Source organism: Vitis vinifera, chromosome 3 (genome assembly GCF_030704535.1).
Source record: "Vitis vinifera cultivar Pinot Noir 40024 chromosome 3, ASM3070453v1".
Lineage (NCBI taxonomy): Eukaryota > Viridiplantae > Streptophyta > Magnoliopsida > Vitales > Vitaceae > Vitis > Vitis vinifera.
In genome coordinates this window covers 15,535,796-15,554,976 of record NC_081807.1, presented here as the reverse complement: position 1 = coordinate 15,554,976, position 19,181 = coordinate 15,535,796, and the positions used below count along the sequence as shown (strand labels likewise).

Below are 19,181 nucleotides of genomic sequence, written 5' to 3'. Positions count from 1 at the left end.
AACCTTCTCTCTCTCTCTCTATATATATATATAGCCTCTAAAATTAAAATTTAAAACATACATGCATCAGAATGAGTCAGCAACTAATACTACACTCTCAATATGCTAATTATTAACTTCACACAGGCAAGTTCTGTTACTTTATAGAAAAAGAAGAGAGGACAACATGCTCTGAAAAGAGTTCTGAAACGAAATTTGGTTTCTTCTTTCAAACTTGAGTAATAGGAGCTGCAGTTGGCTGTGGAGATTGGGTATCGGATTTATTCCCACAAATCCAACGAACAGGTTTACATATAATAAACTCAAAAGCCTTTTTCACGGTCCAGAACAGTCCTTTGAAAGCTAGATATAAACAATAAAAGAGGACAAAGACGAATATTGCAACCCCAATGGCAACACCTTTGAGGAATTTTGCAACAAAATATTTGGAAGATTCTGTGCAACGTCCCAGGACTGCTGAACGTAGAGGTGAATATGAGAGAAAAAAAATGGGGACAGGAAGAAATCCAACCACACTCCAAACAGCATTTTTCCAATTATGTGTCATCATGATCAGGATGATTGTTGCTCCAAATGCCACCGCCATCATTGAGACCGAGAGGATCATACATATAATTCCCTGTGTCAGCTTCTTAAAAAGATATGTTTCGAAGTCTTGTAGTGGAAATGAGGATGTAAGGATGGAGAGAAATATACCCACAGATGTCAAAGCCAAAGTGAGGGAGAACACATCAGCTAATATGAAAACCAAAAAGAAGGGTTTAGAGTTAAGGATTGGAATACCAGTGTTTTGATTAGGACCTCCTGGTACCGTGTAGGCTGCTGCAAAGGCAACAGTGGCTATGAAAATAGAAAGAATGGTGCAATTCTCAGTGGTGCGCATTAGCCATTCCTTGGCATCTCGATGGAGTCTCTCATTCCTAGCAGCAAATAATTCTTCAGCAGTCTGGTTATCTTTGTTGAGAGGCTTGGTCAAATGCATCTTACAGGCTGACTTCACTTTCTGCACCCACACATACAATCACAAGTTGAACCGTTATTCTAATGTAACACATACAAACATTTTTGTTCTTTCTAATCCCTCCATTTATCATTAGACTAAATTAAAAATATTAGGGAAAAAAAAGAAAAAAAACCTTCAAAGTAATTATTCATGAACTTTTAGGTTGTCTTTGATTCTTAGATGATTCTTAAATAATTTGAGGGAAGTGGAGAAAAATAGAGAGAAAAAAATATAAGGAAATAACAAGTGAAGGAAAAAAAAAGATTTAAAATCAAAAATCGTTTTTAAAAATGAGTTTGAACTCATTTTACTTATTTTAGCTCTTATCTAAAGATTAAATAATTTCAAAATATTCAAGTTTTTTTCTATTAATTTTAATTGTATTTTGTTTTTTATTTTTTATTTTATATATTAAAACAAAAATGAGAAATTTTTTTTAATACTTTTTTCTTTCTTTAGTACGTTTCTAATAACTTAAAAACTTTAAGGTCAATTAGTGGATTTAAACATGGTAAGAGTAACTGGGTCTTGAGTTTGAATCTCGTTGGTGTTCGTTGGTGTATTGTTTATTTACTCTATGCATTAATTTAACCTTTTGTAAGCCTAAAAAGGCTATAGTGATAACTTGAAGGATCATTTTACAACATTGAAAAGCTAATTTTCATATCATACACAAAAGTGATGGCCAAAGAAAAATTGATAGGTGGTAATAATGATCTTATTTATATTTGTTAAAAAGGTTCTATTTATCTCTATTTGTGAAACCAATCTCAGTTTTGATAATAATAAAATAAAATTTAAAACTAATAATTTATCCTAAGTATGTTTAGGTAAGAAGATTTTCAAAAAAATAATAAAAAATATTCTAAATCAAATAAAAATTAAAAAGAAGGAAAAAAACCTCAAAAAGAAAAAGAGTCAAGACCCATTCCCTAGGATCTCTTCTGTAAAACTATTGGTGCACTAGGTTCATAGCACATTACATTATTATTGAAGTACATAAAATCATCCAAATGTCTAAATGGATTTTATTTTCTTGAATCTAATCCTTCCTAATTAAGCTTTTTTAAAGGGTTTATGAAGTTGAATAAAAGTTTCTAAGAATTTCAGTCCTCCAACTAGCTAGGGTCTTTTATACACTTTACAATATAATTGGTTGAAGTAGAGAGGAACTGATTAAGCCAGTTAGGCTCGACTTGGTGCACTTGCATTTTTTTATTTTTTTATTTTTCTAGAAGTATACATTCAACCGATCAAAGTTAAATCTAAATTGGTTAAGGATAAACCTTAACCAGTTGAGCCAATTGAACAATGGTAACCCCAATAACTAGTAGCCAATTGATTGGTTGAACCTAGATTGTGTCTAACAACTAGTTTGAGTTTCTAAATCCTATTTAAACATTTCAAATTTCTTATATTGATTAGGAAAAAGTTTTAAATCAGTCTTAAATATTATTTAAGCCTTGTTAAAGTGTTTTCAGAGTGACTTGCTTTCAAACTTGTATTCATCTTAGTACTATAGGAAAACCCATATTTCTCTGTTCCCTATACCTATATCAGTTTAGGTACATGCAAATCTTTCCTAGGCTTTATCTAAATCTTATACTTAGTAAAAAAAATCAATTTTAAATAATAATATGATTTAGATATCAAAAAAGAAAACTTTAACTTAATTTGAATGTTTTCAAATCAAATCCATGCAGTGAAGTATTTGAATGAAGTCGTTGGAACTTTCATAGACTCGTCTTCCGCTTGATGTCTCTTCCTTAAACCTTGGCACTCAACCGATGGTAAGAAAAGGAAGGTAGAGGCTATGACTCTTTCTTTGATGATGGAAGACAACTCTCTAGAAATCCTCCCTAAATGGGTATTTATAAGGTTCTCCATAGGCTTAAGTGACTAGAGCCCATTAAGGGCTTGGGTCACTTAATCTAGCCTAAAAAGGCTCTTAATTGATTAATTAATAAAATAGGGCTATACAATTAATTAATTAACTCAATTTAGAAACCTTGTTCACTAACTCATATGCAATCTTGTCTAATTATCAAAATGTTTGTATGCATAAAAGTGAACCAAGATCTAATCCAACTCTCATAGACAATGTCATCTAGGTATATGAGCTTGAACAGGGACCATTGGGAACCCATAAGAGAATTAATTCCATAAGAATTCACTTTTGAAGTTGATTCAACATCCCATGATAGAGAATCAACTTCACTTCAGTACCCTATGTAAATAACAATAAGACAAAGCTTGGATTTGTGACCTACTATCCATTGCATGTAGAGTGCTCCCCATGAACCGGTGTCCATAATCTAATAGGTTAATGTTATATCACCTATCAAGATTGGCCTTCCAATCCTTAATTACATATCTAACCTATTATATGATTAATTGACATACTCTACCTTCAAAAAGCATATGTCTAATTTCCACTAGTGGAAATGTTATGACCAAAGTCTTCTAGATCACATGTCCTTTGAATGACCTAAGGAGACACACTGTCTCAAACCCATAAGATATTATGGTGCCTCTATTAAGAATACCTGTTACCACCACTAGCCTCCATCAACAGTGACCCTATCCATAAGGATATATGACCACCTTAGGGTCTCACCCATAGGTTAAAGCCTCAATACCTTCTCAAGGTTGAGAGTCTATGCAGTATGGTAGCTTGGTGAATCATGATAATTAATTAATAGTCTTACATCATGATTCACCATAAGTTCTATCCAGTGTGCATTGCATACACTAGTGCACTCACTATGGGAAAACCATCCTGATAACCAAGACAAGTCATCCCTCCAATTAGGAGATAGTGCACTACAATCTCACATGGATTTCCTAAATCCGTGAACCGATTGTGAACTACTTATCACTCTACAAGGAACCCATGACTTGGATCTTTTGTGCAACTCCAAATGCACTTAAGTCATATACAATGCAAGTGATGTGAGCATGTATGCTCAAATGACTAATAAATGCATATGGGAAACCAAAAAACATTAATAAATAAATTTATAAATTAATCTCAATTTGTTACTTTATGTCATGCTTTATAAGGCTCAATCCTAACAAGTACATCATTCAATTCTAGTTTTTGTGTATTTCATTGTACCAAAATTGTAAACTAGAAGTTTTATTCTTATCAAATTTTTTCTTATACATCTTATGAGTTAGGCTTAATTGTAGAAGGTATCAATTTAGTGAAAAATTTAAGTGTGAGGTATCACTTAGGGTTGTCCAAGTGTGGAGTGTCACTTGGGGATCTTTAAGAGTGAGACATCTCTTAAACAATGAGGTATCACTTAAGAAAAATTATAAGTGCCCATTAGAGCTAGTTAATCCAAGAGTAAAGTATGAAGGCTTCGTTTGGAAGCATAAATATAGTGGAACCTTAAGCTTGGATTGAAGCTTGAGGATAATGGATATAGGTTGAGTTGCTTCAAACCACTATAAAATATTAAGTTCACATTTCTTTCTTCCCTTACTCTTTTTACTTTATATGCAATTGCTACAATTGTCACTTTCTTTGTAAGTTTAAATTTATAAACAGTGATCATCACCATATTCAACTTCCCCTTCCCTCCCCCCCCTCCCTTTCCTCTCTCTTCTAAGGTGATTACCTTAGGTTGGTATAACTAGAATCATAACAATTGATATCAAAGTAAGGCCTTTTGCTTAAAATTTAATAATCTGTAAGGAATAGAAAATCAACCTAAGTTTCTACTCATGGGAGATTTCTCAGTTTCAAAATAGATGTCAGATTCCAACCAAAATTGAAAACAAAAATATATATCATATTCTTTTTTAGACATGATTATAGGTATTCAAAAACAAAAATGACTTGGTTTTTAAAGTCTATTGATTTTGATTTATGGAAAGTCATTCAAAATAGATATAATATTCCAACAAAAATTGAAAATGAGGTGTCCATTCCAAAGTCAATCCATGAGTGAAATGAGTAAGAAAAGAAAAATGCATAATTAAATGCTAAAACTATATGTCATCTGCTAGACTAGAGTCCTTATAAGCATGATATGATGTAATTAGATTCAGAATTAAATTCCTAAATGGATTTTTTTTCATTTCTAAAGAATCAAAAACTCTTCTAAAGGAATGGATACAATGTCAATCATCATGAAAAGGATGATCAATTTGGCATAAGAAGTTTAGAAATGCTTCAAATTGTTTTTTCTATCTTATCGTATTGGTTTGAATTTTTTAATAAAGAACAATTGAAAATGTATTGAATTTTGATCATACTAAGAAATATCATTTTAATATAATTGACATAATTGCTATCCCAAGGTTTGGATTAATAAGAAGTCATCATTTATGAAAACCTTAGGTGAAATAAAATGATCACATGCTTGCATGTTTTAATGATATTAAATTTTGCATGTTATGTGTTGCATCGTTTAAATTGCATATGTTGGGAAATAACGATATACTTTACATGAAAAATATTTTATTCCTTTCCATTTTTAGCAAATAATGCTTTAAATTGGAAAATGCTCTAAGATTGAGAAAATTTTTATTTGAAATATATTTTCAAATGAAAAAGAAAAGAAAGAGGAAAAATAATGTTATGCTTATTATTTATTTTTTGTGACATCATTTATGATTGATTAATAAATTCTCTTATCATACTTAATTGAGACTTTTTGTTGATGACAAAAAGGAGGAAAATTAGTAATAAGTTATTATAGTACTAGGATGATAATATTTGTTTCAACAATCTTGAATATTGAGGCTTCATACTTCAATTATTACATACATGCATGCATCCTATTTGTTATCTTCCCAATTGCTAATTGCTCTCTGTGTTGTTAATATTTGGTTATATTATTTTTTAGCACCCTAAATATACTCCTTAAGATTCTTAAAATTGAACATTTTCTAAAAATCAAGGAGCATATATTCAAGGGGGAAGTATTCGAGCAACTTTGATTTTGTCATCTCAAAAAGGAGGAGATTGTGAAACTAAAGTTTGGTTAATTTTGGTTTTGATGATAATAAAACAAAGTTTGACACTAATGATTTATTCTAAGTATATTTAGACAAAGATATCTAAAGAAGCAATAAAAGAAATATCAAGTCAAAGGAAAATCAAGAAGAAGGAGAAGACTTCAAAGAGAAGAGGAATAAAGACCTATTATCTAGGATCTTTTTGTAAAGTTGTTAGTGCACTAGGTTCATATTACATTACTTTTTTATTGAAGCACATAAATTCATCTAAGTATCTAAATCAATTTTATTCTCTTATAAACTTAATGATTTCATGATCTTGATTAAAACTATGAATCTAATTCTTTCTAAACTTGTTTTTAAAAATTTATGAAGTTGAATATAAGTTGTTAGAGGTTCCAAGCCTCAAAATAGGTCTTTTATGCACTTTACAGTGCAATTGGTTGAGATAAGGAAGAACATGTTCAGTTGAGGTGCACTTGCACTTTGTTTCTTTTAGTAGCATGTGTTCAACCATTGAGGTTAAGCCTTAAATAGTTGAGCCGATTGGCCAACGATAATCGCAATGGCTAGTAGTTGGTCGATTGGTTCATTGACTTCTTAAACCTAAACCATGCTTAACAAGCATGACTAGTTTAGGTTTCCAGCTCTTATTTAAAGGCTCCAAGATTCTTGTATTAATGGGAAAGAGTTTTAAATGATTATTAAATATTATTTAAGCTTGAAGGAGTGTTTTTAAAGTGTAGTTAAAGAATTCATCTTAGTGCACCATTCAACCTTCTTTTCCTTATATTCCATTATGCAAAAATTGTAAACTAGAAGTTTTATTCTTATTGAATATTATTTTATATACCTTGTGAGTTGGGCTCAATTGTAGGGTATCACTTGAGGGAAAAATTTAAGTGTGAGGTATCACTTAAGGTTTTCCAAGTGTGAGGTATCTCTTGGGGATCTTCAAGAGTAAAGCATTTCTTGAGGAAAATTATAAGTGCCCACTGAAGCCAATTAATCCAAGTGTAAACCTTGAAGGCTTGATTTGGAAGCTTTGGGATAGTGGAATCTAAAGCTTAGGATTGAACCTTAAAGAGAGTGGATGTATGCTATGTTGCTTGAACCACTATAAAATCTTAAGTTTGCATTTCTCTTTTCCTTTTCTTTCTTTACTTTATATGCAATTGCATTTCATTATACTTGTTATATTATTACATACAATTGTCACTTGCTCTTTATATTTAAATTTGTTAAAAGCAACCATCACCTTATTCACCCTCCCCCGGGCAATTATCTTAGGTTGGTATAGTTAAAATCCTAACACTATTTAATTAAGACTTATTTATTGCTTCTAGGTTTTATTTCTTAGTACCTTGGTTTTATTTGGAATATGATGATCTAAATTTTATTAAATACATTAATGACTCAAATTTGAAATTTAGTACCTAATAAGTACCTTATCATTTTCCTAACTTGGATACATATTTTTCATCCATTACTTAATAACTTATTATTATTTTTATTATTATTATTAGTAGTAGTAGTAGTAGTAGTAATGAAGATTAATAATCAAATGACTTGGTACAAGTGTATGCATGAGCACAATGTTTATGGTTATCATTAATGGGTAAGTAGAAGTGCACCTTAAACAACAGCAACTCTTTTTGTAGTTGGGATGCAGGGCTTTGCATCTTTTCACTAGCTTGACTTTTTCTTTTTAGGCCAACCATATGTAGTAAGGAGTTCCCTTTGTTATCTGTAGCTAATAATAGACTTCTTGCAAGCAATTCAGATTTTGATACTATATCAAAAATTTCAATATGACGGTAAAGGATTGCCACATGTAGTATGTTCATTCCCTCCTTATTAATATGCTCAAGTGCTTGAGGATGACAAACCAGTATTTCTTCAACAATGTCTTGAATGTTTGATATTGTTGCCAAAAATAATGGAGCTTCATTGCTCTTCTTGTACTTGTAGTTGGTTGAACTTTCTTGGTAGTTTTGCCCTTCATTTTCTTGGAAATTTTGTCCTTTCTTTTCTTGGGATAGTTTTTCTTCCTTTTCTATATCCAACTCCTTAGTCTCACCTAAGCCAACTTCTTGAGAATTAACACTAGCATGCCATGATTTATCATTCTTTACCAAAAGCTTGACGAGTCCTTGAAGTGAATAGCATCTGCTTTTAATAATATGAGACATGTTAGATTACTTTTACATAATATATTGAAATACAAAAATGTATCACAAGTAAATAATCTAGTATTATATGATGTTTAGATATGAAATATTATTATATTGAAGAGAGTAATTGAAGTCTAATAGTACATATTAGTCCAACCACAATAGCTTTCAATAATACATTTGTAATTTAATCGATTATAAAGGGTGAGGAATATTTTACAATTTTTTTTACAAGTAGTGCGTAGATGGATCTATAAAGAAGATTTTTTTTTTCTTTTTGTCTTTTGTCTTTTTTTAATACTTTCTAAAGGCCTTTTAAAGTTATTAAAAATTGGGTAATTGCCAAAAAGGAGAAATAGTTACATGGAAAAATAGTTTCATTTCTTTTCTACATTGCCTTTGTATTGAAATATCAATTTTTTTATACATATTTAATTTATTCAACATTGCCTTAGTCTGATATCTATTTGTTTATACCTAGAGTTGTTCTTTAAAAGTGTGATCTTTGTATGAAAATATTTATTTTTTAAATTTTCCTTATTTCACTGAGTAAAATAAAAATGGATTCTAGAATGTGTGCATGTGAAGGATTCCCCTTTTGGTCACTCCTAATCATATAATTATTTATCTACCAAAAATTTCACATAGCATGACTGAAAGTTATATACCTAAATTATTGAATAATCTCTTATACAACTTATGTAACCTAGCATAACTTAATTTATAGAACCAAATATTTTTGAACAAAAAATTATATATATAACTTATAAAATTTTCAGTTACCATTTTCAATAATCACTTAATAAATTTGAGTTTAAATATAGATTTATGAGGGATTTTTTGTCATCCATTAGAAGTTGGCATCATATGGTTTAGAAAACATCATTACTTTGTACTTGATTATTATGATTTACATATTTAACTCTCATTCCTTTCTATAACTAAATGTTGTTTCTTCATTTCTTTATTCAATGGTCTAGATTTACCTATACACATTAATTTCTAAAATTCAAAATTTAATAAAATAATAAATCGATATCCTAAATTTTTCTTCTATGAAATCTAAAAGAACAATTGAAGCCTTTTTTAGCGTAGCAATAGGCTTGGGTTGAGTATTGAGTCTTTTGAGCATTTCAGATGTTGGTCAATCAAGAATTGTTGTACACTCAAGAAAGAATTCATGTAGTTTGAGAAGCAATTTGCAAAACCTATTAATAACATTTTGGTAGTTACAAATTGTAGTGAGAAGCTACCCATGTGTGTTTTTTTAATTTTTTTTCCTTTAAGGAATTATGTATGATAAAATTTATGAAGTATTTATTTTGAATATATTTAAGGATATAAGAGAAATAATGATATAGTATAATTTTTTAATTTAAATTTTTTTATAATTTTTTTTTATAAATTTTAGTTTTTTGATATTTAATTATTACACAAAAAATATAAACATATTCATTAAGAAGATTATTATGATAGTTTTTATATTTTGGATGATAAGGCAATGAAATTTACAAATAAAATTTGTTAGCCCAAGAAAGACCTTTAATCATAAGAAACATATGTAAGATGAATGCATGAGTGCACTTAGGATTTTTAATGAATTCCCCAAATTTTTATGGCCAATGCCAAGGGAATTTTGATTTTTGGTAAAAAAAAATTGACCATTTTCTAAGTATATGTCTATATGATGTTCTATATGATGCATATGATTGCATGTTGCGAGAGCACCACTCGAGTACTCCCCTATGGCTGCTTCCTTTCCCAAGTATTCAAGGATGCTAGCATTGACCTTAGTAAAGAGATGAACTTTGAGGCTCCTAGTACATATGATACATATGATGATCAGTCCATGGGGTGAATGAAATTTGAGAAGACTCCAGATGGTTTTTGGATCAGAAAAACAGAGAGAGAATAGCTATGGGGACAATGATAAACACACCATGGAGTTGAGAATGAGGCAAAGATTTGGGAGATGGAGAGTAGAGTAGACCCTTAGGGTGGACTAGACCCTCAGAGTAGCCACTAGCAGAGAGGGCCCAAGCTTGATATTCCCTCGCTTTAGACAGAGATTCCTTCATAGATTGAGGGTGTTTAGTTTGAGTTCACCTTCTATGAGCCGATGATGACTTAGTCGGCTTTTATAGATGGACCATCTACTCAACCATTATACACCGAGCCCTCCTTCTCTAAACCAACATTCACTAAGCCCACCTATACTGAGATACCATAGCCTTAGGCACCTTATACTCTTGACCATGCTCCTTGGATGGATTTATCTGCTCAGATTAGCTTTCTTGGTACTTTTCATGAAGGAGCTTGCAGTGGTCAGTGACACACGATTTTATTCTATGGAGGATGGACAATATCAAATTGGGTTCACTTCTCAGTTTGAGTATCTCCAGTAAAGGATTGATTGCATTAAGGATTACAAGGTGCATTAGTATGATGAGATTGTGGCCTACTTGCATTCCATGTTTCCATCTCCACCTCCTCAACCTTGATTTGTTGGACACCCCCCTTGTTCCTTTTTTATGTTGCCAAAGGGGGAGATATTTTAGGATATAGGAGGCTAGATATAGGAGACTCATACATGCATATCATCTTTGTTGGATAATACATTGCTTATCTTTAGTTATGTTAGTTTGATTGGACATATGATGTACTGATTGATACATTTGACTTATGATATATGATATGCCTATATATTTGATGACTTATATTGTTTATTGTTGCAATACTCTTTAACATGTCTTGATCTTTTTTGTTTTCAATTCTTAAATTTTGATTGTTAATCCATGATTGGTTTAAGGGCAAGATTATTTTCCTCCTAGATAACCAAGGTTTTTCATCATAAAGAGGGGGAGATTGTTAGCCCAAGGGTTCTCCTAATCATCTTTTGATGATAGTAAACCATGGTTAAGTGGCTAATTGGTTTGAATTATAAAGAATTTCAGGTGTTAGTTTGGAAATTCATCAAAGGACTCAATGGATGCAAAATTAAGACATTTGGAAAACCTTTAATCATAAGAAATATATGTAAGATGAATGCATGAGTGCACTTGGGATTTTCATATCTTTTCATGCATGTTTAAAAACTTGATTTATGCATTAAAGTTACATTTCCATCAAAAACCCGAGTTTTATCAAATGAACCTTAGGCAAATGATTTCAAAATTGGCATATTAATTTACCTAAAGACCTTGCCAAGTGTTAGAAGAGAAAAAAAAAAAAGATAGGTTTTTGGGCCAAAAAAAGTGAACCAGTTGAGGCAATGACCAGCCGGCTCAATCGACTAAGGTACCAGTCGATTGATTACACTTTCCTGGTTGAGTTTTGATCGAGAAATGCAAAAAATCTTCTCTCTCTTTCAGTAGCCTTTCTTTTTCGGTTGGGGAATATGTCTTCCCAATCGAGGTCCGGTCAAGGCCTAATGGTCACCTACCATGCATTTAATGCTCAACGGCTAGTGAACCAGTCGACCCCTAACTTGACCGATTGAGGCTGCTTTTTGGCATTTTGGCTCCCAACGCTAGAAACCTATAAATTGAGAGCTCCACTTCATTTATGAGCAGGAGTTCCCTGCATTTATTTGTTTACCTACTTGTTCTTGCCGCAAAAGCTCTCATTCTTTCTTTGGTGCATTAAACCTTCATTTGCATATTCCTTAATGCACCCTTGTGATTCTTCTTAGCTTTCAGGTTGTATTTGATCCCTTGTTGAGTTAGGTTGAGAGATTTAAGCTTATTATTTGAGTGTTAAAAGCTTCAAGTGAGTAGAGATTTGAAGGGATTGTGTAAGAGCCCATTGGAGCCGGAATCCAAGTGTAAAGGTGATTAGAAGCTTAGTTGAAGTTTCAAGTATAGTGGAACCCTTACTTGGTTAGGAGCTTGAAGAGAGTGGACATAGGCAAGGAAGTGTTAAACCACTATAAAATCTAAGTTTGCTTTCTCTAACCTTATCTATTTATATTCGTGCTTCTTGTGTTTAAATTTATTATGTTTGAAAAAGAATTTTTAAACCCCAATTCACTCCACCTCTTGGATGTTTTTCTCTATTAAGATTAGCCTTTATTTTCTCAATTTAATTAAGTTAAAATAATTAAAATTAATTAATTTAATCAAGTTTTATTTTAATATTTCCTTTTTTTTGCATGGGATGTTGAAATATCATAAATATCAATAGTTGGTCTTTTTCTTGGTGGACTAATATTCTATTGATATATTCAACAATATTGGCCAATTTTTGGCAAGCTAAGATTTCAACCTTTTTTTTTTTTCTTTTTTTTGTATCAAGGCTAGTATGATATATTGAAATTTTGATTATATTTCTAGAAATTTTGATTATATTTCTAGAAATTTTAATCTATGTAAATAACTACCATGTTTTAATTTTAAAAATAAAAAATAAGAAGTATATCCAATTGATGCCTTAGTGCTCATTTAGATATGCTTCTTGGTTTTTATTTTGAAGGGTAGAAAATAATAATAACTTCTATGAAATATATAAAATACAATAACTCTTATATAAATAGTACAAACTTAACTTATGTTTTTAAAAATATAAACTTAACTTATATTTTAAAAAATTACTTTTAAATTTTCTAAAATTTGAAGTAGTAATTTTTTTTTTTCTGACATCTCATCTTTTTAACAATTTTTAAAAATCATTCTATTTTTGAATTAAGTTTCAAAGAGTTCTTATATTTTATAGAGGTATTATAATTACATTCTATTTTAGAAAAGAGAAACAAAAAGTTTACCCAAATTACACCTTATTGTATATTGGATACACTTACTATTTTTTATTTTTAAATGTAGAAAATAGTAATAGTTTCTATATATATATATATAAAATATAGGATTTCTTAGAGGTTTATATTGAATATTTTATGGATTTAAAAATTGATTGAAAAATTGAGATAATAAAAAATTTTACTATCTCAAATTATAAAATTTATTAAAGTAATTTTTAAAGACATAAGATATGTTTACATTTTGTTTTAAAGTTTATACTTTTTATTTAGATGTCTCATATTATCTATATATATATATATAGGAAATGGAAATAGTGGGTGGTTTCAAGGCCACTAAATAATAAATGTGATATCCTACCATTGGATAAGGGAAAAAGTTTTTAGTATTATATATATATACATATATATATATATATATATATATATATATATATATATATATATATATATATATATATATATATATATATATATAGACTTCTTTTAACCTTGTAGACACATTTTTAAGTCGCGAGGGCTCCTTTAGGTCCATGGTGGTTAATATCTACACGATTGAAAGTGAGTCGTTACAGATGTATCAAAGTTGATCCTCGACTCCTATGTGAGGGTTTCTTTTGGCTTCATAAGAAGTGTTTCTCTAATTGACCCTACAATCTCGTGAGATACAACGAGGATATTGTATCTAGATGATGGAGGAGGGATTGGGGTATTTATGATATCTCACATGGGATAGAGGAATATATATATGAGTTTCTCTTAATCTCGTAGACATATTTTAAAGTTGTAAGAGTCCCTTTAAGCCCAAAGTAAACAATATCTACACGATTGGGATGAGATCGTTACAATAGATATAATTTTTAAAACTGACATTTGAATCAAGAAAGGAGGTTTTCTTGGCCAGACCATGGATGAGGCATTTTTACAAATGACTGATCCTATTCTTCCTCCTCTTAGATAGATGCATTAAATTGAAACAAAATCTTATTTACTTAGGAAGTATGTCCAAATGAAGCACTAAAATTTAAATTTCTAATTATATTTTAAATTTCTTATGCAAGAGCTTTTAAGAACACTAACCTTCAAAATAAATAAGTATGGTGCTTACCAAAACTTTTCATATCTCACCTTTCATCACTTGTCTTGCTGTTATCCTTGGGGGGCCACTCTGGAAAAGAACTTCAATTGTGAGATGTTTAGGCCACTATTTTTTAGGCAAAAAAAAAAAAAAAAAAAACATATGTAACAGAAAAGGAAAGAAGCACTACTTAACAATTATAAGAAGTTGAGGAAAATAATTAATGGTGAATGGATATAAAAAAGAACCAAATTTTATTAAATAAATCCATCAGACCAAATCCTTATTTTATTGGACAGGAAAATTTGAGGGGAAAAAGTTTACATCCATTAGAGCCCCATTTCGTAATATGGAAGAAATTATAGACATTGAATTTTACTTGCTCAAGTTCCATTCTACACCATGCATGGGCTCTATTTTATTTATTGAGCGAATAAATATTAAATCCATTAAAATATTTTCAATTGAGTTGGATTAACTTGAAAGCTTGAATGTAAACCATACATTGTTTTATAAGATAGCTAATTAATTTGTTTCCGAACTATATTTTTCAAAAAAAAAAAAAAGGTGAAAAATATATAAAACTATATTTAGCATTCCAAAATTATGTTAATGCCCATACCCAATTTCTAAAAAAAATGTTATTATCTAAATAAAAAAAACAAGAGTAATTCAGTAAATGAAGAATAGATATTGATGAGGGAGTTAAATGTACTATACTGGATTTAATGAGTATCTCCATGAGTCCTTGTGTCGGTACTGTTGAGATCATGAGTTCCTCCATGAATCCTCGTCTCGTTTTTATTTTCTTCTTTTCAAATGCAATTGGATTGCATGCAAGATATTGAAGAGCAGTCATTGAATCTTGATCTCTTTCTTCAATTAAATAGGAAAAGGTCTCCGCAATAAAATGGGCCAATTCTACTTCATGTTAATTTTGTAAGAGATAACACAAAAAACAAAAAAGTTAGATTAGTAAACTAATGTTGTCTTTGCATCCCAAAAAAATATTTGAAAAAGAAAATATACATAAATTATCTTATTTGATTAATTAAATGAAATCAAAATTATTTAAAATTTATACATTTTTATAAACTATTTAATTCTTATAAACAAAGAAAAATAAATTTGAAGATGATATTTAAGTAAAGCTTATTGATTTTAAACTTATTATTAACTTTTTTTTATTTTTTTATTTTTTGGATTTTTATTTATTTTCTTTCCTTTCTACTTTCTCCATTTCTAAGATCCACATGGCATGCACCTAGACTAAAGTGTATATGTAAATTATCTAAAACGTGTAACTTAATATTTTTTTACAAGTAACATATATGTTTTGAACTTTAAAAAGAAGACAAGATATGACATGTCCCCTTAAAGTATAAACTCCCTTTGTACAAACCCATCACATCCCATCACATGCCTTTAAAGCTTAACCAATTAAATATGAAAAGAGGTTTTGAATAATAAACTCTTTTGTTGTACATTTGATTACATTTAAGAAGTTGTTTGGAGAAAAATATTAAGACTTAAAAGTAGCAAAAGTTACAATATAGTAACTTTTGGCCAAAAAGGGCTTTGGGAAGCTAATATTTCTTTCAAAGTTTTTTTAAAAAATATATATATATAACTTCATTTAAATTTGGTAACCAAACATTAAGTGTCCGGGTACATTTTTAGTATTTTTTAAGAGTAAAATATAGTAATAAATTCTATATAAAAAATAGAACCTTATATCTTTAAAAATTTTGCAACTTGTTTGGATTGTAAAATATAGTAGAAAAAATAAAAATAAAAATGAAAAGTTAATTTATCTTGAAAATAATGAAAAATAAATAAAATAGAATAAAAAATAATTTGAAAAAAAGAAGAAAATAATAAGTTTTCATACACTCATGTAAAAATAATTATAAAATATAAATCCTCTAAAAATAATTCAAGTTTTATGCACTTAAGGGTCAAAGGTAGTATTTAAGATGGTTGAAAGTAGTATCTATATTATTAAAATGTAGCACCTGAATGGTCAAAGATACTAACTTCGATCAAAAGGTGTATAAATACTAATTATTTTTATATAACTATTTGAAATTTATATTTTATAAACTTGAATTATCATTTTATGGTTTTTTTCATTTGAGTATGAAAATACATTTTGCCAAAAAAATAAAATAGAATGAAAAATATTTAAAGTTTATATATACAGGAGAGAAAGAAGAAAAAAAAATTGCGAGAATGATATAAGAAAAATCTATTATGTCGAACCTTTTTTCTAATATTTATTCAAAATTTTATTTTCTGGACTTTTTCTTATTTTTATTTTTGCATATCTCAAACATATTTTCCATCATCCTCCTATTTTGTCACATCTTGCAAGAACTTGAAACATCCTCACCTAACGTACCTAGATTGGTTGGGGGTTAGCCTTCCTTAACCTACACTTGGGATAGCCTATGATTTCTATATTTAATAATAGAAATGGATATTATAGGAAAAAACTTGCAGATGAATTGAGAGAAGAACTCACCAAAACACTCGGTGAAGATGGAAATATGAAGAACTGTGGTTCTATCATTCCTCTGCAAATAGTGTTTACCATCTTCTGGATTTCGTTCCATTAGTTTCATTTCCCCAGCCAGAAACTTAAACATTTCAGTTTGGCCGTAGCGGGCTGCACAAAAAATAGGCGTCTCTCCTAAGTCGTTACGCGCAATTAGCAACTCTGGATCTCTCTTCAACATCAACTCCGCCACATCTATCATAGTATCACTGGCGGCTACTTCGTGGAGTATATTGCTGCCGGCGTTGTTTTCTGTATCGGCAAGTTCATGGTTGCAGTCTTTAGGCAACATTTCCAGTAAGTCGCGTACCAGTTTACTTCGTTTGAAGCGAGAGGCCATATGGAGGACTGTGTCATTGTAAACACTAATTCTCTGTAGCGGGCCTTCACGATGAGAACTGCAGAGTTGGGTCACCTTCTTGTCGTCTTTGCTGATCAAGTGAAAGAACAATTGAGCTTGGAGTACCTGTTGGTCGATAGGGTTGGTGTCGGCCATGAGAGCGTCTTTGGAGAGGGATGGGGTTCGTACAGCGTTCCAGAGTCACTGCAAAATCCCTTTAATATAATTTGAGGCTGCCCATAAGCATGATGATGCCACAGGGTTTACGAAGATATGGTTGGTGCCGGTTGCCGGAGGAGTCTCAAATCTGAATCATGCTTGGAGTCACTCCGAAATGATGAGTATTAATAATCTTTTCATCACGTTTTCCCAATTCATAAGGTTATAAGCAATCTTATAAAACTTGGATGGGAGTGGCCAAACAAACCGTTGACCGGTCTTCTATCGGATTCCATTTGCTAATCGAACCGTTTCAAGCTTCAAAAACCGTTGACTGCATATTTTCTCTAACCGAACATGAATATAAAAACTTGAGATGATGAAATCATTGTTTAATATATATAAAAGTGAATATACACATTATTTAAACTCTATTTGCTTATTACAAATTGAAGTTGTTAGGTAATACATCCCATCTTATCCTCACATTAACTAACAACTTAAATTTGTAAGAAAGTCAATGTTCTTGAACCCATAAATATAAGTGACTTTTATGGATTGGATCCACCATGGCCATGTGCAAACCGGTATTTTCTGGGACCATATATCTACAGAGTCAATGCAGAAAAAGGCCTCAGATCAATACATATCATATGCCCAGTTGTTGATGATGTTATGACAGGTGCTGCATATTCTGTGAACCAAATGCTTCCACTTCTCCCCAACTTCTCACCCACCATATGCCTAGCTAATCTAGTGCGTGGCTCTCCACTGCTCATCAGCTACTCTTCACTCGACCAATCTTCATTTGCGGGTCACCCCTTGCTGGCTTCCTCAGCTGTACCGGACTATTTTTCTTTTTCTCAAGGAATTTGGATTTAACTCATCATTACCTCTTCCAGTTACAGGTTGCCTTTTTCAATGCCCCAATGAATTGGCTCACTTCATTCATTTATATGTATATGTATATGTATAGGACCAACATTTAATTCCAACAGCTTAAAAGAGGAGAAGAAGTAGACAATCATCAATTCTTCACTCAGTCATTATGTCAAATTTACAGTTGCAAATTATGGACTCCTACATATTCTCACGCTTGAAGAAAACTTGGTGGGGGGGACTGGAATTCATGCAGAAAATAATTTGGACCGACCAAATTGTTATCCTGCTTTCATATGTATATTGATTTGTGAATGGTTCAGAGGGTAAGCGTCCACTGAATGAGAAGACAAGGTCCGCTGTTTGTGTAACAAGAAACCCCACCCACCCGGCCCTTCCAAGACGTGCCATAAATAGGCCGAAAGGCTTAGGTGCTTGTTATTTTCAACTCCCATCTACTCATCAAATGGACATCCAACACAACAGTTATATATCTTCTCTTTATAACCTCATCCAAAGGTATGACGAGCTAATTAATGTAAGAAAGTCAATGTTTAACCTAACATGAATATAAATTTTTTGAGATAATGAGACTGTTTCATATGTCTATTTGTTTATAAATTTTAGTTGTTAGGTAATGCATCACATGACTTTACCTAACAACTCAAGTTTGTAAAATGGGAACAACTAGTGGATGGTATTTCAGAAATTTAATATTTTCTTTGACTTAAGATGAATGTAAAAATCTGTGAAAATGAAACCGTTGTTTCTTATGTTTAAAATACAATACCTTAATAATTAAAATTAATACACATTATTTAAAATCTGTTTGTTTATAAATTTAAGTTGTTGGGTAAGGCATCCCATCATATACTTCGAATGAATATGACTTTACCTAACAACTCAAGTTTGCAAGCAAAGAGATTTTAAAATGCAAATAATTGGTTTATGATATTTAAGAAATTTAATATTTTCTCTAATTTAAGATGAATGTAAAAATTTGAGATAATGAAACTGCTATTTTATGTGATAAAATGCAGTACCTTAACAATTAAAAATAATATAAAAATAAATATACATATTATTTAAAATCTATTTGTTTATAAATTTAAGTTGTTAAGTAATACATCTCATCATCCTCCAAATGAATAAAACGTTACCTAGCAACTCCTATTTGTAAGCAAATAGATTTTAAAATGCAAATAATTGATTGATGATATCTAAGAAATTCAATGTTTGAGATAACAAAATTGTTGTTTCATATGTTTAT

At 30.6% G+C, this 19,181-nt stretch overlaps 1 protein-coding gene across 1 annotated transcript; it reads right to left on the bottom strand.

The window, feature by feature from the left end:
* Positions 1-185: 185 nt before the first annotated feature.
* Positions 186-17,218, bottom strand: LOC104878893 (uncharacterized). Its single transcript, XM_010649806.3, has 5 exons — positions 16,501-17,218; positions 14,697-14,897; positions 14,027-14,066; positions 7,609-8,143; positions 186-1,003 (listed from the first exon to the last, which is right to left on the bottom strand). Exons 1-5 carry the CDS (start codon positions 17,027-17,029, stop codon positions 209-211), a joined length of 2,100 nt encoding a protein of 699 aa, XP_010648108.2. The 5' UTR covers positions 17,030-17,218; the 3' UTR covers positions 186-208.
* Between the last annotated feature and the right edge of the window lie 1,963 nt (positions 17,219-19,181).

Bases quoted from the DNA above. Each gene is read 5' to 3' on its own strand.
- LOC104878893 (XM_010649806.3), bottom strand. From the start codon at position 17,029: ATGGCCGACACCAACCCTATCGACCAACAGGTACTCCAAGCTCAATTG. The intron at 14,898-16,500 runs GTGAGTTCTTCT...AACATGAAGTAG, and splicing joins CATCTTCACCGAGTGTTTTG to AATTGGCCCATTTTATTGCG. The intron at 8,144-14,026 runs GTGAGATATGAA...TATTAAAAGCAG, and splicing joins AGCAAGACAAGTGATGAAAG to ATGCTATTCACTTCAAGGAC.